We start from the raw sequence: 27,077 nt of genomic DNA on the forward strand, positions 1-27,077 counted from the left end.
AAAATGATTAGCACACTTTCTGTCAAACAAAAGGACAATCCTTTCTATCCAGATATTTCGTTGTCCTCTCTAAAAAGCAAGATGTAAATTAGTAGAACCAATTAAGAACACAGTATTTTCCCAAAGACTATCACACAACAGATCTGTTTTCAAGTGGAAAGCAAGCCATGCTGAAAGCAAATTGCCCTCCGATTTTTATCTAGGCTTTCAGAACCACATTTTACTTTAAAATCTGTTCGTTAGATTTTGGTTCATATTTTACTTCAGTCTGCATTTATTTTCCACAGATTTCATTTTATTTTTTGCTGCTTCAAGAATCTATTTTTGCATTTTCATTTGAAAATGAAAAAAACCTAATAGACACTTGATAATTACATTTTCTAATAAGAGCACAGGCACATTAAAAAAAGATCTCTGCAAGTATCTGTGTTATTACTTACCAAGATCCTTTATTCTAGGTAGTACATTGTATGTGAAGTTTTTATAAGAAGCTATTTTCCCTTCTGGGGAAGCAATTCCCACATGAGATTCATAGATTCTTAGGCTTTTTAATCTCTCAGGGGAACGATGTTTACGCTATAAAGAAAAAAAAGCAGTTGTCATTAGGACACAACAGGATACAATGGTTTACACTTAAAGTTATTTTTCAAAACAAAAATTATTTCATGAAGAAACTAAGAAAAACTACTTCTTAAAACACACTCCCCCCCCGCCCAAGATTTTCATTCCTCCCTCTCCCAATTAAAAAATAAAATTATTTTTTCTATTTGTCATTTCAATATTTAAGTGGGATTGAAAAGCTAGAACAAAACCAGTTAAAACAAACACATATATGTGAAGAGTAAACAAGTTATAGGAGACATTATGAAGAACAGTAAGATCTGGTTAAGGTTTGTTACCTGCATTTTACTTCCACTGGGCACCTCCCTACTCATAAAAAGAATCACTTCCTTTTATCTGACATAACTCAGTAAGGGTTTGCTGCACCCTAGATGTTCTTGCCTCCTCTAGGTCATAAAAACTGCTGCATTTCCAGTTCTTTCTCAATTACTCTTCCTATAGAGGATCTAGTAGTCACAGAGCGTTATAGAAATAGAGTAGGTCACCTAGTTCATATGAACTATACATTTAAATATGTAAGTTACTGTAGATTATGCAGTGTTTGCTTTTTTGTTTTGTTTTTAAAGAGATTTTACATACAAGTTACCATTCCTCTGGCAAGCAGATACTTCATCATTTGAGGTGGGTGCTAAAACCCAACTCAAAAGTCAGCAATACCTCACAAAGAATGCCCTGCGTATTGCTATTTTAGTGGGGAAAAAAAAACAACCCCCCAAAACTATAATAATATGTCAATCTGAAGTTCTGAATGTTTTCCTAGGGTATTCCACACACACACACACACATATATATATATATACACCACATAAGGAGTTGTCCATCCTGTCCCAACACTTGCAGTACTGTATGAAAAGATGTGTTTAAAATCTGTGAGCGGATTTTCCTGATATGAAAAACCTATGATTATACCTGAGTGTGAACACTTTACTTTCAATGACTATTTCTTACTTCATACAGTGTTGACTTATTACTGGCACTGAACTTTGTGCTTGTAGTTAACTAGTTCTAAACCTGGGTCCCTCCTCCGGATCAGGGAAGGACCATTACCACCTAGCCTTGGAATAGCTATTGAACTTGCCCAGAATGTGGAAAGGCAATACCACTGTAACGGATTTTTTATTTTTATTTTTTAACTCTACGGAAGACTGGAAAAGTAGCTCAAACATCCATCATTAAAGTTATTTGTTTCTGACAGTCTTGACCATAAGCCCTTAATTTCTCAGGTGGTAATTCTAATTAGTATATTAACTCTCTTTTGTGGAAAGCCTATATTTTTTCCAAATAGGGATACAAAGAGGTTGGGATACACGTTTTCATACACCTTTTGAAAACAGTATTTAAGCCTTACTATATATGACTGTGGTGGATTCCAGTGTACCCAATCGTAATTCACTTTGTCTTGATCACGGACTACGTATCTTGCCCAAGGTGAAATACGATAGAGGAGTTCGCCATTTTGAGCACGAATCACCACCTGTAAAACAACCATAATGTACCAATGCAGTCAAATATAATTCATGCAACATCCACTATGTAAATCATAGCAGAGAATGAAATAGTATGCTACACAGAAGTTTAAATTAAAGAACACACAAATACATCATGCTAATTAAGATAGAAAAGAATGACCCTATTCACAGACAAGATTTGTAAAGGAATAACAAACCAGGCATGTCAGAAATAATGTTCACAAGCATGAGCTAAAAGGTGAGGATAAGCTCACCTTTATAATATATGTAAGCTATACGTATGATATATATAAGCATATAAGACATATGTAAGCTTCACATAAATAATTGGAAAAAGAGCCTTCCCTTACCACTAGATTCCTTGACTTCCTCTGTCATCACTGTTACACCAACATATTCTTATAAATTTAAAAAGACATGCAGTATAACCAAGGTGAGAACCTTGACTTGTTTACTTGGCAAACAATCTAGTAAAGCAATTTTAATATCTTAATTCCCTCTTCTTTGTGAATCATGACTGATACGGTATAGAGCAGGATCACATATCAACACAAGCACAGGAAAGCTTCCAGGCCAAGAAGAGGGTAAAGAAAAAAATTAAAATTGCTGTGTTTCTTCTGTTGTCTTTCGGTTTCTCTGGATGCCTTTACCATCCTAATAGAAAAATAAGAGAAAGTATTCCTTTCAAAAGCTTATAACACTCCACTTTGTCAGAAAAAGTGACAAAACACAAGAAACCTAGCTCTTTTAGAGTATTATCATTTTACACAACAAAAGCAAGATTGACATGATGGACAGCGTTGTACCAGGAATCCTTGCAGAAGATATTGTATTCCAGGAGTTAGCAATCCTCAACAGGCCATGCCAACTCTGGGATATGTAATTAGGGCTTGCGAAGCCTGTACATTACTAATATAATCTGTAATTTACAAAAACCTTTCAAAAATAAGCTGTATATGGATCGAGGGGTGGAAGGTATAAATTAGCTCAAATGACCAGAAGGGAACACTTCCCTCCACAGATCAGATCCACTCCAGACAGTGTGCCATAGGACAATCCATCTGAGCTCTGCCTGGTGCCACAGGAGGGCAGATGCCCATCAGTAGGAAGGATGCAAGACTCGCTGACTATCTGTATTTCTCTTCTTATTCTGTCTTATTAAAGCAGTTATCCTACGAAGCCAGTTGTCAGGCCTTTCTTACTGAGATCCTGAAAGAATCCTGCTCTCTTTCACTCCTTTCCTCAGTGTAGGAAAACTGTTGTCAGTATAGCTTTGCTTGCCTACAGTTTTGGCTGCCATTCAAGCAATGACAAAAAAGGCTTGCAAACTTAGAACCCAGAAACATAAGCCACTGAGGTCTTCCACTGAAACTTCCTCATTCTGCATTTGTTAAGATGCTGACTGTAGCTTCGCTTTTGTTGGTGGCCGTTTGTAAAGAGAGCTATGGACATAGTAATGATTCTCGAGAAGGGTGGAAGGTTGAGCTTCGTTATTTTTTTTTTTTTTTTTTTGCTCTTAATTCCTAAAACGACATCTGGACAGTGATGATTATCAAACTATTGCCTTTGTGCCTGTGGCAAGTGTTTTATTATTTTGACAGATTATCTGTATCCACAATCCAACCACAGTAGAAAACAAGATGAAAATAAGTATACATGGCAGGTTAATGGAATTCGGTAGAATAAAGCAAGGAGCTGTGATTGCTGTGCCTTTCAGTGTATATTATCACAGACTCTAGCACACTGAGCTTCACTGACATTTCCAGACAGGTTTCGAAAGAAGTAATGGTCACTAACCATCTCATCCAAAAAGCTGAGAATAAGTTATTGCAAACTCTGCACAGCTGCATGAAAAACTCCTTGTGCCAGAGTGCTGTGTTAGTAAAGCTGGCCGAAAGGGTATTTTTTGCAAGTTGTATCAACAATATAAAGATCCTTCTGTCCAAAAGATTTGATGCAAGTTGCAAGTAACTCTTAAAATAATAACTACCTACTCTTTCTGATATCACACTTCTGATGTTATTGCTTGTTTTATTAATTTGTCCCAATTTATCTAACAGAAATAAGATGATTACTGCATATAATAAACATATCTAGCTAATCTTAGCATTCCTTTTTTCTTCTCTAACAAACTCATGTAATTTATTACTACACAGGGTTATGAGAAGTAGGCACATTTTAATATGAGATAACTCAACTAAACATAGAACATCATTTAATTAGACGTAGGTCTGGTTTAATCTAAAAAATGATGGAAGGGGGTGTAATCTATTATGAAATACTAAAACAAGTCATGCATTCTCTAATTTAATCCATTACGCAATAAACTCATGAAAACAACAAATTAGAAACATTTACATTAGCAAACAGTTATTTCCCTTTTTTAACCCACACTTCCACAGTTATGTTGCACAAAAGAGTTTAATTCATCTCTGTATTCTGCATATCCAAAATCACAGAAGAACTTCTCTTATTGCACACTCAATTCAAACTCACTGAACTTCTATCTCATTTCTGAGGCATCAGTGTGCTTGATTTATCAATTCTTCAAAAGTTAGAGTAAAACAACATTAGCACGTAAAACATCTATCAGGTCAAGTTTGTTGGCTAGACTTCTCATGAGCGAACAGACTTTTATAGGAACAAAAGAAAATTCCTACAAGCTGTCTCTGCCAGAATTCTAATAGCAGCAAATAAACTCCTGAGAAGCAGAAGTGCACATATATTTCTCATATGCTGTGATACTAATAACATACAGACACAAACACTATGTGCTAATATATGATTTTCTGCAAGTGTTGGGTTTACACACAACTTTAATAAAGAAATGACTTTTCTTTGCTCCTAACTGCAAATGATCTAAATATTTTTTGATCTTAGCTTTAAATTTAGGACAACTCAACTTACAGTTTAACTACACAAATATATGAAAACTCACATTCTGAAGAAATGTATTCAACAATAGAAGCCATACAATTTAACTATGCAAGTGTCAGAAAACCCCTAAAAAGTCAAGGGAAGCACTTATTTTAGACAAGTATTTAGAAAATACATCTGTTACTTTCTTCATAGTCTAGGTCTTCTTAAAAAAAGGAGCGTTTTCAGATGCAGCTATGGCTGTATCTGGTTGAACCTCACCGTGATTACCATCAGTAGAAACCTTAATGTCCCCTGTGCTGCTTTCATTTTTTAACATCACAGGGTGTATACAGAGAAAGTATAGTCAAGAGAATTGTAGCTAACTCAGAAAATGAATCATTATGGTACTGACATTGGTAAAGTTGATTCTCCTTCTCTGGTTTACAGTGGCAAAATCAAAATTTCTTTAGAGCTGTTCAAAGCGATCCCCAATGATTTCCATTCTGGTTCCCGTGATTACTTAACCATTTACTTAATTTTACATGAATAACATTTATGGAACTTTTCCTTAAATGTGCTCTGTAACTGATCTTATTATTCCTCTACATGATAGCATGGAAGAAAGTTGATTATAATAAATTACAAATAGAAATACTTCAGATAACATTTTAGAAATTATCTTAAGATTGAACTCCTATACCATCATATTTAGCTGAAGCATGAGCAAAACAAACTTAAATGTTGAAGAAACCCCAAAACAAACAGAAATTCATCCCAAGACTGATAAAAAACGCTAGATGTCCAATAGCCTTTATTTCCATATTTGTCTTTGTTTCTTGAGACAATTAGAAATCAGTTTATTTTATAAAAGTAGTAATTATACAAAACACACATGTAAAACCAAGATACAAAAAAAACAAGCCTTGTTCTACATACCTAAAGTATTAAGTATGGTTCATTCTTTGTAGTGTTTAAATATATGATGTATATATCATGATACATGATCATGTACATGCTGCACATGCTGCTACAGGTTATGTATTCATGAACAATACTGAATAGTCATTACACAGCCCTTTTGACAACATACCCATGAGTTTATTTAGCAGATACTTTATTTTTGCCCTAAATTTGATTTTTTACTCATTTCAAAATAGTTTTGAAAAGCTAAGGTGCACAACCATAGCTAAGCTAGCTACAGCTTAGACAATCAGCATCTTATAGCTAGGTTTATATTTCCTAATTCTACAATTTTCTCTAAATATGTATAAAATCAGAATGTTCATTAAACAGGCTGATTCAAATTGGCCTTTGAATTTACCTACTTCATTTAAGAGGTATATCCCTCTTAAATTAAGTTATATGAAGAAGCACAGTATACTGTTTTATATAAACCCTGCAGCCCCATTAATAAAACTCTAAAATACATACTACTATAACATGACATGCATTTGTGAAGTGGAACAAGCAAAGTGGCAGAATATTAGCCTCTAATGAAAACAAAACAATTTCACTTATTTAAATAGAAATTTTTTTCTTTTTAAAGAAAATCCTAGATAAAACCAGTCAACTTGTTTGTAGTTTTCTTTACCATTTCTTTTTCATTTTTGCTGCCTTCCAGGAACATAGAGCATATTTTGCTAGCTTTTAAAGAACAGACCTGTTAGAGCAGGTCCAAAAGAGGACCACAAAGACGAACAGAAGACTAGCGGCTGAGAGAGCTGAGTTGTTAAGCCTAGAGAATGGAAGAGTCTGGGGAGGCCTTATAGCAGCTTTCAATTACCTAAAGGGGCCTACAGGAAAGCTGGGGATGGACTCTTTGTCAGGCAGGGTAGTGACAAGACAAGAGGTAATGGTTTTAAACTAAAACAGGCTAGGTTTAGATTAGATATAAGGAAGAAATTATTTACTCTGAAGGTGGTGACGCACGTGAGGCACTGGACCAGGCTGTCCAGAGAAGCTGCGGATGCCCCATCCCTGGAAGTGTTCAAGGCTGGGCAACCCTGGCTATACATGCAGGCTAGGGGATGAGATGCTGGACAGCAGGCCCGCAGAGAGGGACATCGTGGGTTTTGGTTGACAGGAAGCTGAATATAAGCCAGCAGTGTGCTCTGGCAGCCAGGAGGGCCAACCATATCCCGGGGTGCATCAAGCACAGCATTGATGGTCGGTCGAGGGAAGTGATTGTCCCGCTCTACTCTGCGTTGGTGCGATCTCATCTCGAGTACTGTGTGCAGTTCTGGGCACCGCAGTACAAAAAGGATGTGAAACTACTGGAGAGGGTCCTGAGAAGGGCTACTAAGATGGTGAAGGGCCTAGAGGAGAAGATGTATGAGGAGCGGCTGAGGTCACCTGGCCTGTTCAGCCTGGAAAAGAGGAGGCTGAGGGGAGACCTCATCGCGGCCTGCAGCTTCCTCACAAGGGGGAGTGGAGGGGCAGGCACTGATCTATTCTCTTTAGCAACGAGTGACAGGACCTGAGGGAATGGTGTCAAGCTGCGACAGGGGAGGTTCAGGCTGGATATCAGGAAGAGGTTTTTCTCTAAGAGGGTGGTTGCGCACTGGAACAGACTCCCCAAGGGATGTAGTCACAGCACCAAGCCCTGTCGGAGTTTAAGAAGCACTTGGACTGTGCTCTTAGTCATATGGTCTGAATTTTTGGGTAGACCTGTGTGGTGCCAGGAGTTGGACGTGATGATCCTTATGGGTCCCTTCCAACTTGGGAAATTCTATGATTCTGGGTTGGATGGGGACTCTGAGCAACCTGGTGTCCCTGTCCATGGCAGGGGACCTGAAACTAGGTATTCTTTGAGGTCTCTTCCAACACTTATCACTCTATAATTCTATGGACATATAATTGGGAATACAAATAAGATTGCTAAAAAAAAAAAAACACTTAGTTGTTATGTCATAAACAAGCATAGTATGCAGAAGTTTTGCAATAGCCATTTAATACACATTACATGTACTTAGTTAGTCATACAGTATTTGCCTATGTTAACATTAGATATATCTCACCTGTTTTTTGTTTGTTTGTTTGCTTTTCTCCCAGTGGTAAATATATTCACGCAACAAGAATAAACTCAAAATCCCTGGCAACCTTGGAAGCCAGAATCATATGACAAAATGAAATATCAGTATATATACGCATTAAATAAATGTTTTCACACAAATACACAAGTGTCAGAAAGACAATGAAAACATCCTTCAAAATTCATCATTTAAAAGTCATTTTACTCACTAAAAGACATGGCACAAATATAAGTCATATATGCATAATAATGAAACAAAAATGAAGAGCCTACAATAAGCCTGCTCATCTCTCATACGTGAAGGTTAAAAATGCATGTTTTATTTACATTTTCCATTATAATGATGTTGGGTGTTTTTCTTCTCAACATTTTTATCTGAAACTTTCAGCACATTTGAAGTTTAGCATCTGAGGTTACCGTAATTAGTGCAGTAGATTTCATAGATGAGTACACCCATGATAGTGAAAAGATGGCCCAGTGACCTGAGGCTTGAGGCATCAATTCTGCTGAAGTGATTAATTCTGAAGTAAAAACTTCCATATCTAAGTAAAATCATCAGAAAAACTGAAATGTATGACAAATGTGTAGCCAAAAATCACTGAAGTTATTTTAAAACTAGTGTGCAAAGATTCATTCCAATTTTAATAATGCTGGACTAATAGAAAAAGTAGGATCTGAATCTCACAAGAACGTTACTACCAAAATGACAAGGTGTCTGTCCCACTAGAGTGTAGTGAATTTATGACACGGAGAATAACCTGTAGAGTAAAACTAAGTACGTTGTTTTAAACTTCATCAAAACACACTTGGAACCATTCTCAAAAGCAGGTTATCACAGTGGGGAACAACCATCATTCTGAGGGCAGTCTAGTACCTTACAGAAGAGGCAATAACAAACTGGAGTAATTCAGAAGCTGAAATAGGTTCCATTTAATTTAACGGTGCTTCCAAGGCAGGACAAGAGAGATTCAGTGGCCTCCATTTTCAGAGATATTAAACATTTTGGAGACTCAAATACCCCAGTATTCTTTCTGCCTTTCCAAAGTAGCATAGGCCTTCCATGTGGCCTACAGCAGATCTGCCAGCCCCTTGTAGAAGTCTAACATTTAAAGTAAAAACTAAGTACTTACATTCAGGCAACTTTCAACCTACTATGACTCAGTGAAGTTTGTTGGCTTTTTATACCTTTGAAACACACTTTTTTCCTTAAATTAGCTAAAACAATGAATCTGAAAGTTTCACAAGTCTAATGCAGTTTGGTGACAAATAAGAATTTTTTAAACAAAATATAAACGTGCAAAATGGAGCTTAATGTGACTGTGCTATCATTACAACAGATTAAACCGTGCAATGACAGTAAATGACACCATGTTTAAAATTCACTTTCATGAATATCTTATTTCTTTTTATGCTAATTTTTTGTCCTCATTTTCACGTTGGCTTCACATGGCTACCTCATCTTCCTCACAGATCTTCAGAACAGTGGCAGAACCAAGTAAAAGCTGCACATAAGATCATATACAATCTCTCTCCCATTTCCAGCCCCAGTGCTTACTCCTTTAGCTTTCAGCTCCTGAAGTTCTACATGCAAGTATTGTTTTCCGTTATGACACACTCCTTTAAGTCATCTACAGCTCTTTCCTGCTGCTGATGAAACAGGACCAAGCATCAGAAATTAAGGAGCTGTCATTGAGACATCATGATTTGTTTTTGAGGTACTCATTTTCATTTGAAAATATTTTTGATAAAACAAAAACAAAAAACACCTCTTACAGATGTGAAATTAAGAATGGTATTTTTACACTTTAGGAAATTTGTTACACAGTGGTTTGTCATTTATACTGGAGCTGGGGAAACAGCCAGGAAAGAGTAGGAGAGAACTAAAAAAGATATACAAGCCAATAAACTGCTCTGAAACACTATTATTATTTCATTACTTTAATAGCTTGAAAGCCCTTGGAATGATTGTTGGTATACGTGGCTTTTAATATGATGAAATTAAATTGGTCAAACTAACAATAGTTAGTATAATGAGAGAGTGGACTACCTTTAATATAAATATGGAAATGTCATCAACTTCATATTTATAAGGGCAATAAGCTATTATTTCTATATTTTATAACCTAGCTTTTCATTACAGTTTTTCAACCTTCTCCTCTTCCCCCCCCCCTTTTCAACAGGCCCTAAGAAGAAAAAGGATAAACTGTAAAATATTACCAAAATATGAAGTTTTGTAATACAAAAATAAATGCCGATTGCTTTATTTCTTTTTTTTTTTTAATTTATTTAGCGACAGGGGAGGTTCCGGCTGGATATCAGGAAGAGGTTCTTCAATGAGTGGGTTGTTGCGTACTGGAACAGGGTCCCCAGGGACGTAGTCACAGCAGCAAGCCTGTCAGAGTTTAAAAAGCGTTTGGACTGTGCTCTCAGTCATATGGTCTGAATTTTTGGGTAGACCTGTGTGGTGCCTGAGTTGGACTCAATGACCCTTGTGGGTTCCTTCCAACTCAGGATATTCTATGTTTCTATGATTAGCTTTACATTTATTCACTTCTGAGACAAGACTATCTGCATATAAAAAACTAAAAGCCACAAGAACACAGGTGCAAACACCACGACTCAGCAACATGCACCTGATTTGAAAATAAGTCCGACTGAAAACCTAAAAGCGTGTCAGGTGTAGGTCTTAAATACTTTCTGGAAAGTTTAAGTTACATGCTGCAATAAGATAATCATCTTTCTGCTATATGAAATTTATTAGAAACTAAACATCACAGTATTTCCCTTCCTCAGTTGCTCTAAGTGCATGGGGAAGGGAAAAACAGCTTGTATACCAAGACGTTTTGTAGTATAATATATGCTATAAGACAAAGAAAAGTTTTCATTTTTACTTCCACTAAAATAAGGGAAATGAGAGTATGCACAAGTTTACAAGAATACAAAAGAATCTGAACCAATTTAAACTCTCTAAAACTTTATACTTAAAGCATGTTGCTGCTATAAGGAAACATGATCTTATATTTTACTTCATAAATGCTGTTCAGTTTCAAAGCCTGTTCCTGCATTCAAGTCACTGATGCAATCCTGCTATAAGATCATTTTTCTTTTTTCTTAAGTTGTTCATCCTTCTTTCTTGAACCATCTCAAGATGCCACAGAAATAGAGAAGCAAAGTTTTACAATCGGTTGAAAGTACCTCTCCCTGGACACCTTTCACTGTGTGTCTCCATTCCACAAAGTGTATCCAATACTCAATAGAATACATACTTCTGATTATCATCTTTTGCTAGTGGTTGATTCAAATTGAGCATATTTACAAGAGTCAATAAAATCACATCAGCAACCCTGAATTTCACACACACAGGAAGCCACAGAGCAACTAGTACCCTTCTCTTTCATACTGGTTTGCAAGCAAAGGACTTCCACCCTCTGTGACAGAGAAGTCACTTTACTTTTCAGGCAATAATGTATTAGACAGACAACAAAAAAGTATGCTGTTTTCAGTTCATCCAGGTTTATTAACTAAACCTCACAGAGCAAACTGAGGCAGCTTCACAGTTGGCCAATAAACGTAGCGTGCTCAACTATTTCACTATATGCTCAAAGTACTCCGAAGAAGGTTTTCTCCCTGTTCTAGAGGTGACATTGCTGTATGTTTTCAATACATGAGAGCACAGCAGGACACTTTTCGGTAAGGGAATGCAATCTGCTGGAGAATCCAGGACCAGAATTCAGAGCTCCTTGCCTCCCACACTTACCTTCAAAGAGGATACAGTGAAAATAAAAACACCTGCCAAAAATTTAGGATAGAATAGCATTGTTAAGAGCTTTATTCTGGAATTGTCTTATTCAACCTGATAGATTTGACAGAGTCCAGACAAACTGGGCAATGCTTTAGCAGCCTCTGCAATAGAAGGCAAGGAATAAACAAGCAAATGCTGCTTCTTCACTACTGCCATACCGTTCCTGCTCCTGTGTGCGCTCACCTAACATAGCCCAAGATGGGCACAAAAAGGGGAAGAGGGATCAGAAACTGTTTGACACTCCATCTTCTCCCAGCTAGAAGTACCATCCCAAACCATCTCCCAGCCAAATCAGTGGCGCAGAAAGCAAGGAAAACGGGAGATTTCTACATGTTGAAATTCCACTGAAAAATGTCACCGTCCCCTAGATTCTAAAGCTACAGAGAACCAATGAATCAGGCATTTCAGTCAGGGTGCCTGCATTTCTTGCGAGGTGCTTACAGTCACTGAAGCAATTTGCTAACAAGTTAATTGAGTATAAACCTTGAAAAGAAATTTCAGAAATTATTGAAAGCACGTTGCTTCTGTCAGGTTCCTCTCCTTCATAAATTGAAGGTTGGATAAATTCGAAAGAAAAAATAGAACGTTCCAGTCACATTCTTCCAAGTTCCCCCTTTCCAACTTTTTTCCTCATCAATTTAAGATTACGGTCTAAAGAAAATCAGTCAAGACAAAGCTGCCTGCTTTATTTTTTTCTCTTCCTAGTAATTTTATGAAGAAATGTGCTAAAGGGACAATAATTTACAACAAATATTGGGAGAATGCTAATTAGCTACTGGATACATGTGAATAGTCCCCAGGTGGTTTTATGTTTAAAAACAGTTCTGTAGAGAAGTATCCGTGGTTCAGAAGTCATGTGTGAATCTTCTGTGCAGATTATTTTTCTGCAAATATATCACATCAGCTATTAGACTCTGAACTTATCAGGGATATTTATATCTGTTCAAAACTCTCCCGTCCTCCCCCGCCCCTTGGAAAATTAAAAATAAATAAAATCAAGGTATGACAGAAGCAAAAGACTAACTCCAAAGCCAAGTCATGCCCCAATTTTCCAAAAGAGGGAGATATAACTCCATTTCTGAATTCAGCAAGTGTTTCAATTCCAATGAAGAACATAAAAACGTGTTGAACTAGTTTACTAGACCAGCTTAACAATAACAACTTTTGCTGTGTTCTCTCTCCCCCCCCTCCACTTTCCTGCTTCAATTAGAAGGCATATATACTAACATAAACTTACAGAAAATACAGTATCTATTGGAACGTAGTGCAATGCAAAAGACTGAGACAGCAGCCTACTATTTATTACAAAAGCATTTATGCAGAAAGAGATACAAATAACATAGGAGAATCAAACTTAAAAATCAAGTAAACAATAGGAGCATTGTTAATATTGAAAGCAGTATTACATGGAAAGAAACAGGCCCAATACAATTCAACAGGCACAAAGCTAAAGACAGTACTTCACTTAATCAACTACTATAAAGTACAGGAAGAAACAACAGGTTCAATAACTTTTAGCTACACAAAGATGACTCCACTAGGTATTTCACCACTAGGTGTTTACAGATAGATTATTTTTTAAAAACACATTTGCACTGCAGGATAGCATTCAAACTTTCAGGCTAGAATAGTTTGAAAAACTATTTCAAAATCAAGTTAATAAAAGTTGAGGGAAAACTAGGGTCTCTAAAATACACAATTCAATAAATACTTTTTTCCCCCCCACTGTGACTTAACCAGAATCAAGTTACCATAATGGTGATGTATACTAAAGACTATAAAAACTGTATGCATATTATAAAAAATTCATATATGTATTATATAACAGAGTCTTGGGGTAGGAGAGCATAATTTGGAAAGCAACCATAATTATAAAGCACATTACACACAATAAGTGTAACTTATTAGAGTTGTTCAAGCCACGTCAAGTAGAAAAGAAGCTTTTCAAGTGTGTAATAGAAGCACCCAAGCATTAAGTATTACTTATCTTCTACTATAAAGCATTTGTAAAGGACAACTGCTGCATAATGCACCTTGCGATTGGGTGGTTTGTGGCATAGCATGCATACCTTCTGGTGTTCCCCTTCACAACTGTTTCCAACTGACAGCAAAGTGTCTTTTGGAGATGAAGTAGGTCACGCTCAACACCACCATTTCCTGTGACATACTCCTACAGTGTTTTCCAGGTGATTGGGGTAGCTAATGGCCCCAAATGGTGCTTTCACTTTGCTTGTCCTCATCCCCAACAACTCAAGAGTCCCTGTCATCTTTTGTCACAGCCTCTTTGGTGGATAACCAAAAAATGCAGATAGTTCTGATGCGGTCCCTGTGGTCTGAGGTCACCTCCTGTGTTGCCAACACAGATTCCATCTGACAGGACTTTAGCATACACAGTATGGAATAGGTCCATAAGAATACTAAAGTTTTAATCTTCTGCTTTCTCCTTGGCCTATAATCTTAACAATATTAGACATGAATACAGCCCCAAATTAGAAATTCTAAACCACCAGTAAGTCACACTATAAAGTGTTAAAAGCTTTAACTAATTAGTGTCTCTACCCTAAAACAAACAAGAAACTCTAAAAGAAAACAGTCATGTTTATATAAACTTAGTATGGACATTCAAATTTCAAATCCTATTTCAAGACCCCTTCCTTTTGAAAAGTCTCTCCTCCTTTCCCCTCCAAAAAACTTGTTGCTCTATTATATACCTAATACCACTTGACACGATTCATCTTGTGTGGGTAAACTAAAAGAAAACCATTCTTAAATAGCAAAACCTCCTGCCAAAAAATTGTGCAGTCTTCAAGTCACAGGAGAACTAAGCCTGCCAAAATAACTGAACAAGAATATTCTGAATTGCTGGGCTCAGCCTACAAAAAAGGCTCTGAAGAGCAACAGTCCACTGCATTACAATGCTTCATCCCTGCTACAACCTCTCCTACGTGCCCAGGAGTATTTGCACGTTGCCTATTTGGATTTGGTAAACAAAGTCAAGAGGCCATTTATCCTCCACTGAGGTAACAACTCCTCCTGCTAGTAAATTTAATCTGTAGTTAACACAGAAAAGTCTACAATAACTTGCTAAAGGGTCAGGGCTCACAATCAAGCAATGAAACAAAGGGCATTGCCACATATCTAACTGAGGCTTTACTTCCCATTTAGCACCACCGAGGTACTGAATAGAAATGATATGGAAATAGATATGTTGTATGATTTAAATCCTGTTCCCTAAAATTCAAAATGCCAGCAACACCACGTCTGCTCCTTGCTACACACGGATTACATAGCATGGTGCTGCGGAATACTCATTTCACTTACTGATCAACTTTGAAAAGACGGGTTTATTTTGTTTCACCCACCCACCATTCATGACATGAAATTTAAATTATGTGGAACTTAGAGTATAAGCAAGGATATTTTCCACACACACAGCTAAGCTGGAAGCAGGAAATATTAACATTGTTTGCTTGTACATATAAGAATGCAAATAGGAAGCTTCCTGAAGAAGCATTCCTATTGAAGTACATCAGCTAGTGCTCCTTCTCCTACATATAACCTGTTTACATCTTGTATAAAAACAAAACAACAACAAAAACCCACACAAAAAACAACACATCACAAACACTTCTATACCTAGCATTCTAACCACAAGCCCGTTATCCCACTTACTCAAGTTTACTGGGTTTTCATATTGAAATTAATAACACCTAATTTTGACTGCAGACTGCTTGAAATGCATGAGATCTGAGCTTGAAACCAGCCTGATACTAAGCCACTGGACTTTCTGATCAGTAAGGTCAACTGCAACGCCATCTACTTCATCACTGGCAGTAATTACACTTGATTAATTTTACTATCAGTGGTTCCCTGACACTGATTAACCTACTTGCTTACTACATTTGATTCTTTTTCAGGGTTTATAAGTTAAACACAGAGCATGCAGCTCTATGAGTTACTAGACGCAGTGGTAAAAACTGTAAAGATGAATTTTTAATAACGCTATTTCCAACCAACTTTTCTCTCCCCACAGCCTCAAAGGCACAAGTTATTTTCAGGTCTTTTAAACATTGTTAGTGTATGTTAAAATGTTCTGATACAAAGCAGTTCTTCCTTTTCACAATTTAAAGTTAAGAAGAGTTTTATTTGGACTACAGAATTACCCAAAAACAATAGTAGCAGTGGGTTTTGTTTTTGTTTTACAAAATAAGACTTGCTGACCATGGTGCCAGCCCCAGTTTTAAACTGAACTTGGCACTTATGAATATTTTTCAGCTATCACTGAAACCATTCAAATATATAGCAGCCTGGAATGTCAGTAGAAGTGTATTCTTAAAAAGTGCACAAAATATCAAATCTAACTACTTCACTACGATACAAACACTTCCTTGTAAAACATAATAATTGAAGTTTAACATGAGCGGGAGAGGAAACGATATAAATTTAGTGATTGGTAGAATGCAGGGTTTTGAGAAATTGCTACCATTTTCTATGGTGACCTTTCCAGGGAAGACTTGTTAGTTGTCCCTGAGCTGTATATGACTAGTTCTATCACCATATGAAGGTTATGGTACCCAGAAACCATCTGTTAAAACACAGCCAAAACTAGTGATGAAAAAAAAAAAGGAAAACTGAAAACAATTATTCAGTTTTTGTTTTTTTTAATACTACTATCTATCTGCATGCAATTATATTAAAGCTATCTGAGAAAGCTACTCATGAGTAGCTAATTCATATGGCGTCAAAAAAGCCATTTGAAACCAATAATGTTGTCTGAAGTATCAGTGATGACTACCTCCTCATCTTTACTATGCCTTTAGAAAAAGTTACAACATGGAGGCATGTCAACCATCCCGACACTTTCCTTTATAATTGAAGAGAAATAAACCAGAATCACTTACAGTGAAATTTCATGAACATACAAATGAAATTTAGAGGTATACAGTGCTTTAATTTCATGCACCTACCCAGCATGTTGTCAGATAAAGTGTCAGATAAATTTAATATATAAAATTCATATTCTGTCAAATCACTTCAGAAATCACAGATCAACTGTCATTACTAGAGAGTTGAACAATTACTACTATTTCAGTATATCCTCTCTAGCACACAAAAGAAAAACTTAGTGGTTCAGCTATACAGGTCTCTTAATGGAAATTATTTCCTAATCAATGTTTTGTGGTGTCAGATAGTTCGGAACTGCCAATATTTTAGAAGTACCGATCCTACTACCTTCTATTATTTAAGTGTGTCAAAATATTTTAGAACTTGATCATCAGCCATGAATTTGGAAGTTACTTTCATCTAGGCCTGAGTTCTTATTGGCTATTTTCCAATTGTTCATCTTCTGTTTTGATCATTTGCATTCCTATAAAGGAATGCAAACTTAAACACGTTCCCCAAAGGAGATAGATCTCTATTTTTAAAAGTGTTATCCCCAGCCCTAAGTTTCACTTGACACTATTTAAAAATTAGAAATGACAGTGACAACTGAATTTACAGGTATTTTTAAGCAGTTATAAAATTAATTTAAAAATAAAGACTAAAAAGAATGAAGTGGAGCACATATAATCTCCTGCATGTGTACAACAATGCAGGAGACTTAGTAAGGAAGCCTATCAATCTGAATTTTTCTAAAAAGCTTGGTATATGCCATGAGGGAGGAATTAAGAATGCTCCGTCAATGAAGGAAGAATTTTTGACAATGAAACAAGATACGCACACACCCTCCCTGTTAGAATGAGACATACAAACAGACTACCTCCATTAGAATAATGCAACAAATGTACAAAGAAGATCAATCCAGTGAAGCAAAGAGAGGTGTTTTTTTTCTTTGTTTTAAATCTGTGGTCAGGTTATGACATCTGTCAGAAATTAAAACAAACGAAAAACTCACACAATCACAACATGAATTACATTTGTTTAAACAACTCATTCTAAGATAATTAATTGATCTAGGGGGAGCTTTGGAAATACCTCGTGGCATTTTCCACAAAGACAAAAAATACCACTAGGTATTTTCAAAAAAAAAAAAAAAAAAGTGCCCTTTTCCAGCAGGTAACTATTTTGTAGATGGATGTTGTAATTCACACGACAGTCATTTTCAACTGTTTTAAGTATTTATCCCTTGACACAGAAGATGCATCAGAAACATACCAAAATATCTGCAACAGAACCTTTTTTTTTTTTAATTACTTACCTTCAATGTTTATGCTTATTTATGAGAAGACTGCCAGAAGAACTACAGTAGACAGTCTACTACTACTGAAAACAGGAAAATGTTTCACCTCTATTCCTCATTTATTTTCCTATAAAAATATTTTGTGACCTGATCTAAATTAGTGTCATCAGCTACACTCCATCCATTTCCCGTTCTGGTTCAGAAGTTACTTATTTAAAAAGAAATGACCTTGTCACAATTTCAGTACTTGTAATTTGCCTACGTAGAACTGAAGATGAAAATACCGTATAGAAAAGCCAAAGATAAGGACCTCCCAGAGGAGCCTTTTCCCCCCTAGCAGATTAATTAAATATTTATGTAGTCAACTTTTAAAGAGATTTAAGACATTCAGAGAATTAATATTGTCAAAAGAGGCTTTAAAACATATGCCATTATGCTTTTTACAGTAATGCAAAAAAAGTATACACACACACACCTTCAATACCAAGGAGAAATAATTTTTGTTGCCCAGTCTAGTACACTACCTGTGTATTTAAACATCAGCTCTGCAATCTGCATAGTAATTGCTATCTACATATAATCCAATGTTTTCATCTTCTACATGAACAAAGAACTGCAGAACTGCGCTCTACCACACAAGTCCTAATGTTCCCCAAAATACTTATGAATGGCCACAGTCTTGTAATGGAACCATGTAGTTTCAAGAAAATTTAAAGAGCAGCAGTTTTCCAAATACGTTATTGGAACAACAGCAGAAAAAGATCACCTGTAGCACAAGGAAAACATGCATTCCCACCACACGTGGAATATTCCAGCCTCACTTCACATTTTGTTACAGATAAGCCATTTTAGAACTACCTTAACTGAAGAATATTCTCCCACTTGAGTTATTACCGGTAAATACATTGAAAGGACATGTGTTAGAGTCAGTTGTGTAGGCACCAAGTAACAAAAATGTGCCATGAAAGATTATCAAAGTTACAGATGAGGCTGGAAGAAATTCTACATGGATTAAGTCATCAATTATAATTGCATACACTTCTGAAGAGCAAGAAAACTCTTAATTTTATCAAACACATTTATGAATATATGCTATTTGCTAGTAGTACCGATATTACTCATCATTCACACTTTTATCTCTACTAAGCACGGAATATTCTACAGTAGGTAAGTTCAATACCTTTGTAAATACAACAAAAGGTAAATTTATCAGCAATTAAAAAAACTAACATATCTCTAAACCATAGAAAATATTAAGTAACAATTCTGCAATCTCAAATTACTGCATAATCACTGCATTAGAGTTGCAAACAACTGTTTGCTCCCCTGCTCTGTGGAATAAAATCAGCTTTCTCACATCCTTGAATGATTACTTCCTTGAATGATTTCAATTTATCCATATTTATTATTGGGACAATTTCATAGGCCATAACAAATGCAGAGAGATAAGAACATACATTGAGTAAGCATTTCCAGTGCATTTTTATGCATTTCTTTCTTTCAGCAGATTCTCTGTTTACCTAAGATCAGATTTTCAACAGAAAATTGAAGATTCTTTACAATGTGTTAGTTTTGTTCATGGGAGCCCTGAGAATATAGTATATGTTATACAAATACTCCCAGTTGCTTAATTTTCCTGGTCTATAGATTTTTTCAGTACATTTCTTCCCTTAACTACTCATTACTGTCCCCTGTTATCATTTGACATCTCTAGAACACAAGCTCAAATTGCAACAAGTCAAATTTTCAGAATTATATCTCAATGACTGAAATCACTATTCACATGGAAATAATCACATCTACTGATAGTTGTCATTATGTGTATCTGCACTAAGCATAACAACTGTGGTATCTGACAGTTCAAAGAAACTTTCCATTTATTTTTGGAAGACAGGATTTTATGCTCATTGATGTTCATGAAATACAACTAAGTTTTCCCTCATTCTGTTTTAGTTCAAATTCCTTAATCTAAGCTGACTGATTCTTAATACCTTTATATCTTAATATCTTTAAGTATTCTTAATTACTAAATATTCCAAGTTTCAAGAGGCTACATATGCTTTTAAAGCATCACAAAAAGAACAAGTGAAAAATTATGGTTAAAAGCATAACATTTTCTACCAAGATACTGAGATTTGAATAGCATCTTAAGTAGTTGCATCAAATATAGAACAGCTTTATGTTCACCTTAATTCTTATTTTTTCACATTATCAGTATGTAAAAACTGGTTTCACCTTGTAACGTGATACAATACATTATATCCACGTTTCAGCAACATATGCCTGTTTCTATACACCATGAAGAAAATTAGACGTTAATATTATTTCATTCTTTGGGGTCACTTCACAGAAGTAGATAAATTGATTGCTTCTTATAATAATTATAAGATAATAAGGTTATTTAGGAGAAAACAAAAAGGGCAAACTGCGTATGAAATGTTACAAGAACTGGAAAGAACTAGTACCTTTAGCTTTGACCCATGGGGCACAGGAGAATAACCGTCTTGTCCAGGTGGAATGAACAACTCCCATTTCCCATACTCCATTTTCTTATATGGATGAGAAAATGGATTCCAGCCATCTGTAATAAGAAACAAAAATAAGGGTATTTATCTTAAAATGTGTCCAATTAAAATTTAAAGGTGTAACAGTATTGTCAAGTCTTTTTCAGAATACACTTGCAGCAGATACAAATACTTTTATATCAGATATTACTGTACCCTTTTAAAAGAGATTCAATAAAATGTATAAGATGTTTACTGGGAAACCATACTCCAGTTCTGATTTGACAATTGCTGATTATAGAGGAGGGAAAAAAAAATGAGATTGGACAAAACATAACCAAAACCCACCTCCGTAACTCACATGCTCAAACTGGCTTTGGACAGAGACACATACACATCTCATTGCTTCTATTTTAACAAACTGATGTCCCATTAATAACATGAAGTGTATTAACCAGAAAAGTGAAGAAGCTGCAGACAAACTTGATAGCAATGGCTGCAAAACCACACAATACCAGATACCAGCAACACAGCTAAGAACACTGGCCTAAAACGCCACAGTTATATGTAAGTAAATCTTAAATCAGGTTTCTTTTCATAAAAAACACATTGAGTGAAACGAGCTTAGATTCTATAATTCAAGATTCTTCATACTGTTTTTATTCACTAAGCACTGGAGAGGTATGAGGTTAGTTATTATGACATAACCTAATTGAATAAACACCTGCCAAGATCACGTGTGTTTATATAGATGTTCAAGGTTAACTCTCACAAATGAGAGTGAAGATAAAGCTTCTGAACTGACAGACTTCAGGCAACACAATTATTTCTGAACTAAAAGGAAGCAGGCAAGCTACATTTCAAAATGACTCTTCTTTGCCTTGGAACTTCTCCTCCTCACAGATCCCAGCAACAGGGAATACTAAGGTAACAAGAAACCAGTCGACACAAGAACTGAATTGCAAGATGCTATCTCCATACTAATCCATTTGCATGCCATTTCCTGTAGTAAAAAGAGAGGTAGCTAACACCAAGGAAGAAGCATGAACAGCCTTCGCTGATCTTCTATACAGGACCTTAGGTACATAGAGTAAAAGTAAATAAAGTCTATGTTCACTTCCTAAACTGTAGTTCCATTACTAGTTTAAGCTAATATAAAACAGCATTTCTACTAAACATGGTAGTCTGGGTTAAACAAATTAAATAAAAACCAGACATGACACCAAAAGTGAGATCTCCTGTTCCAGTGGCAGTAGCAACTACTTTAAAACCACCAGCTTAATTACTGTGTCTCTAGAGCTTTTTATTGTTTTTAGATAAAGCAAGGACAAATACATGTCATTACTTCTTAGTATGTAGCAGTGGAGGTCAAAGTGGACTAGTGAAGACAAATTTCTGTATTAATTACCTGAAAGCTTTTTCAGAAATTTCAAGAGTAGTATTTAACATCTGAGATGATTCTACAGTTCACTGTAGAATATTGTTTTTTTCTTCTTTAAACGAGGAAAATATAGATTCCTATTAATAAGACAGATTATATATGCTGCAAGATCTTTGAATACCTCCCCTAATTTGAGAAGATATTAACAGTAGGAGAGAAAAGAATATTAACAAAATATTACTGCTGATTCAGTGATATAAAGCCATCTGCTTTATCTTTGTCCTTAAAAAAACTGAAAGCAGTTCTCTTGGGAGCAAGTGATGGAAAAACAAACATTTTCAGAAGTAGAAACTCACATTAAATTAACATTTATTTAATGCAATGATCAAAAGGAATCTGATTTGTGCATTCACACAGTATTCCATCATAAACAAATTATTAAAAAATTAAAACAATTTATTCCTTCATGGTCTGAATGCATACTGCTTATCAATTTTTATGCTTTAGCTTACTTGAGTTTACCATGGAGGAACAAAAATTGCACTATCAAAAGAAATAACTTATAAATGCAAACTTGTAACTAAACTTTTAAAAGATATTCAGGACAAAAATAATTCTCTTTTTACTTAAAATATATTGCAAAAAATTAACACAGTAGCAAGTGTTTCTCGAGTCTTACAGCTTATAATTTCCTAAATTATACTGTTGATGTGTGATAAATCTTTTTTTTTTTTTCTGTTAAAAGAAAAATAAACATGCCCAGAGCAAAGAAACAGTTTGACTTGCCTTTCAGCAAATGCTATTTAGTAGATGGCTGACCTGATTCGTAACCATCTCACTTCAATCACAATTTTGGACTAAATGCTCTCCAGAGATTTCTTCCAACCAACCTATAGCAGGTTAAGGAATAGACTACAATACCACATACTATATTCAATTTTAAGACCACTTCCAACTAGAAGAACTCTGCTGCAATGAAAGGTGAGTTTAAGGAAGAGATTACTACCTGCTTCTCCATGGAAATCACGTGCAAAATCTCCATGTACAGTGAAGTACAAAAGTGAAGGTACCTATATACATCAGCAAATATATTTTTCCAACAAATGTCAATAATCTAAAATATTGTCTAGCATGCAAAATAATGTTCTCTAATAGTACATGGATGTCTTCAGCTTCAGGGAAAGAGTAGACTTTCAAAGAAATTTGCCTGTTACTTTTATATAACTGTTTAAACCAGAGAGATACCAATCTTTATAGAAACAAACAAAATGCACAAGTCAGACAGGCTAAACAATGACCAAAAAAAAAAAAAGACAAACAAAAGCCTGCGTAAGAAACATTCTAGTACCTATTCATTTTACAGTAATGTCAAACCGATGCAAAGATGCATTATTATTATAATCAAGTGTTCCCTGTGCTTAAAAATAGAAATACAATTAATTCTACTCTGTTTAGATACAAGTTTTCAACACTTAACATATTTGGATAGTGCTGACAGAAAAACACATTAGCAGAATGAAAGTACTCACTAAACTATTGCTTGATTGATAGCAAGAGAACTTACATATTTAGTAAGATTGCTTTTTAGTCTAAAGCTTCATCCAAAAAATAACAGAACAGAAACGCAGGTCTACTAAGGACCAAGCAAACACTACTGGAGCAATAAAGCAATAGCTTCTTAGAAGAACAACCAAAGCTGAAACAGTAAGTGTATTCTCTCCCTTGCCCTCCCTCTTATCAGGAGCATCAGGTACTTGGAGATAGGAGGTAGAATGCAGGGGACTATTATGCATAAACCAGATAACTATACGCTTTTATAGGAAGAACATCTTTGCATAACCCAAGTGACACTGATATGGTCCTTAAAGCAGAATCTTTCAAAACCAGCTAACTATCTTCCTCCCTCCACTCCATCCCCAGGTATCACCTTCAGCGCTTTTTCTGAAACTCTTTCCAATTGAGCTATATTTCCTGACTACGTCTTGCTAACACTAAGCAGCACAGAAGTGACTTAGGCCCTGCCATTCCCTGTGTAATCCCTGTATCTCCCCATTCCCTTAGGAAAATTCACCTTAAATTTACTATGTACACCAAGAACGTTATATTATTACATTCTTCCAAAAAGCTTCTCATGCCCTTGGTTTACAAAGATTCCCTGGGACTCCTACAACCAACTCTTCTCTCCTTTAGAGGTGGAATGGTTGCACGTCTCTATTAATTTAACCATGCCTGTTTTCCACAGGCAGCTTTCACAATTCTGCCCCAGTTGCTTACACTCTCCCCTCCACCTGCTAGCAATCCCCTATGCTCCACTTAATTCTTCCTCTTCTCAGCCATGGTTCCCCATTACTTGGTGCCTATGGTTCATGATTTCAGAATACACAAAGTAACACGCATCTATCCCAGATGTTCCTATTTAAAACCATTATTCACTTCTAATCCCTTGGAAAGGAACTCATTTAGGAAGGTTACTACAGAAAATATTGCCTTATATTAGGTAAGAGACATAAAAAGTTAAAATGCCCTGAAATTTGAAGGCCTGCTACAAAGAGGAAGTGGTTCAGGTTTCTCCAGTTTTACTGATGAATTTTCAGATTTTTCAACAAAACACAGCCAATAATGTCGACAACAACATCCCTAAAAAAGCAAAACACCTGAATAGCTGACTATTCAGACATCTGCCATTTCCAGAAGAAAAAGGACAGGAAGAAAAGACAAGGAGAAGTATCTTAGTCTGAGAACAAGAACTTCATAAACTCTGCCAATAGCTACAAACAGAAAAAGGTTAAGAAGCTTACCAACAGAAGTTGAAATAATTAACTTCAGTACGTTTTATGAGAGAAAGGAACTATTGTGGACACCCCATAAGACATACACAAATACAAGAGCTCAAATACAAAATCTGAGGCCCCAAAAACATCTTATGCCAACACAGAAGACATCTTGAATAGCCTAGTACTTTTAGTTTCTAACACTTTCGATGACTGGATCTTGCAAAAACAACGTACTTCGGGAAACAAAGCACCAAACTTCTCCTTGCTCAGAACTCCACCCTTGGTATACCATGAACTAAGCTTTCCTCTAGAAAGAAAGGTAGAGCCATGACACCTTGGATACTACCATTTGTTATAAAAATACAATTCACATGCAATACTTCCAGATAAATCATAAATTCAATGACTTTTTGTTCCACAACTCTGGCTTTTATTTTCGTGTTGACAAGTATATTGCCATGCAGCTCTGAGGCTCAAGAGTTAACTTAGACACCAAGCTGATCTCTGAGACTAACACTCCTCTTCCATCTCACAAAGGGAAGGAGCACTTCTTGCATATTGACCAAATCATTCAGTTGTTCCAATATGGAACAACTGGTACAGCAGTGCAATATTGTAACTATGAAGTGACTTTTCAAAAGTAAAAACACTTTATAAATTGAGATTGAAATCTCATGTGCAAAACACTCCTAAGACAGTTGCACTTCTACACACCACGTACTTTTGACTAACGGGAAGGTGCTCAGTGAAAATACAGACTAACAAGCATTCACACAGCTTCCTCGAGAGAAAAATACCAGTCAAATAGCAGCTCCGACTAGGAGCATTGCAATCCCACAACATACCTGGAAATTCATTTGCATGGAACGTGAAATCAAAAGACTAAAATCAGAACGTAACTGGAGTGATTCTCTACAGACACTACAGGTTACACAGAGTGGTCAATTACGTCTTTCTTTCTACATTGCCTTATTTTGAACAGTTCAATAGCAGGGCCATTAGCATAATCTGCTTAAGAAGTCATTAAACAAACTCAAATAATGACATGAAAACGAATGTCATTACTTCCCAGATATGATATCTCCCTGGATATTAATAGCAGCTTACACTTCAGTATTGCCTTCAGTCATCTGCAGCCACAGAAGTATAGCACTATGTCTTTACTCATGAAATCTGGGTATTCCTCTACAAAAAGCTTTGATAAAAGTACTAAGAAATTTAGTATTACATCATCATAGTATCTAGACTTCACTTTGATAAAAGTTGAAGTCTGAAAACAAATCTTTCTAAGATACTGGAAGTTTCTAGTCTCAACTTTCAGATATCCAAATTATGAGGACTGGTGGCTGGAGTTTTGCCTTCTTCACTCTGAGGAAAACCTGCCAGAGTTTAAATAAGTAAATGGCTAACCTTCCACCCCCAAAAGCAGCCAGCCCCTCTCTCCAGACCCAGCACAAGTCTTCTCCACTAGTGCGGAAATAAGGCAGAAAACAGAACAAATATTCCAGGATGATCAAATCTTTAGATTTAAATGTTAGCTGTGAGTGAGGAAGGTGAAGAAAGTGAACTAAAAAACAGAAGCCACAAGTCTGACTATATTATAATCAAAGATTAACTTCTGAATTAGCATATATATATACATATACACACACACACACTTACTCTTTTAAGTTATTTAAAACCAGTAACTTTTTAAATTTTGATTAAAATAATGTTTACAGACAACATACTGAGACATTGCATGGCCAAGTACAACTTTGAGCATTCCAATTCCCCAAATAAATTCCATGGGTTACACTCAAAACTTGCACTTCAGTGACTTATTTGGAAATAGCTGATTGTAAAGTAGCAATAAATTGCCAGCAGTCAACAAGTTCCTCAGCAATACAGCATGCAAATAAAATACCGAGTGTTATTACAGAGCTTTTAAGGTAGCTATAACATTGATACTGCGTCTATATCAGAAATTCAGCTGACTAATTGCCTCACACACTTCATTTACTGAGATGCAAGAAGTACTGATTGACAAAACTTAATGTTTTAAAATGTTCATTTAATACTTTTCAGACAGAGTAAAAACAATGTACCTGACTACTAACAGGTGTAGTGTCTTGATCTCCAGTTATGAAGTTTTAAAGAACAGACAAAAAGGAGTTCCGTAAATATTGGCATTTTCTTGAATTTATGTTTTTCATTCTCCAATCCAAATACAGATTTGTATGCTATTCTTTTTTTTTTTTTTCCAGAAGACACAATGACACTAAAAACTATCTTCTAATGAAGTTCATTCATTACAAGTGCCTCAGGAGATAGCAAAAAGACACCACCACCCATAATTTGGGGTGAAAGATCTTAATGTCAAAGCTTTTGTTGCCTATTATAAGGCATAAAAATAATTCAAAAGAGTGTAAAGCCTCAGTCTTACAAATGCATATAACAAACAAGTTATTCATGT

At 35.8% G+C, this 27,077-nt stretch overlaps 1 protein-coding gene across 2 annotated transcripts in view; it reads right to left on the reverse strand.

The window, feature by feature from the left end:
• The window catches only part of GBE1 (1,4-alpha-glucan branching enzyme 1), a 174,200-nt gene that overhangs the window by 104,721 nt on the left and 42,402 nt on the right, over positions 1 to 27,077 (reverse strand). For both annotated transcript variants that reach the window (XM_035541127.2, XM_035541126.2), the window contains exons 3-5: positions 20,429 to 20,544; positions 1,970 to 2,095; positions 441 to 576 (exon numbers count right to left, since the gene is read on the reverse strand). In XM_035541127.2, the coding sequence (XP_035397020.1) occupies positions 441 to 576; positions 1,970 to 2,095; positions 20,429 to 20,544 (378 nt within the window). The remainder of the gene's footprint in view (positions 1 to 440; positions 577 to 1,969; positions 2,096 to 20,428; positions 20,545 to 27,077) is intronic.

Source organism: Cygnus atratus, chromosome 1 (assembly GCF_013377495.2).
Source record: "Cygnus atratus isolate AKBS03 ecotype Queensland, Australia chromosome 1, CAtr_DNAZoo_HiC_assembly, whole genome shotgun sequence".
NCBI classification, from domain to species: Eukaryota; Metazoa; Chordata; class Aves; order Anseriformes; family Anatidae; genus Cygnus; species Cygnus atratus.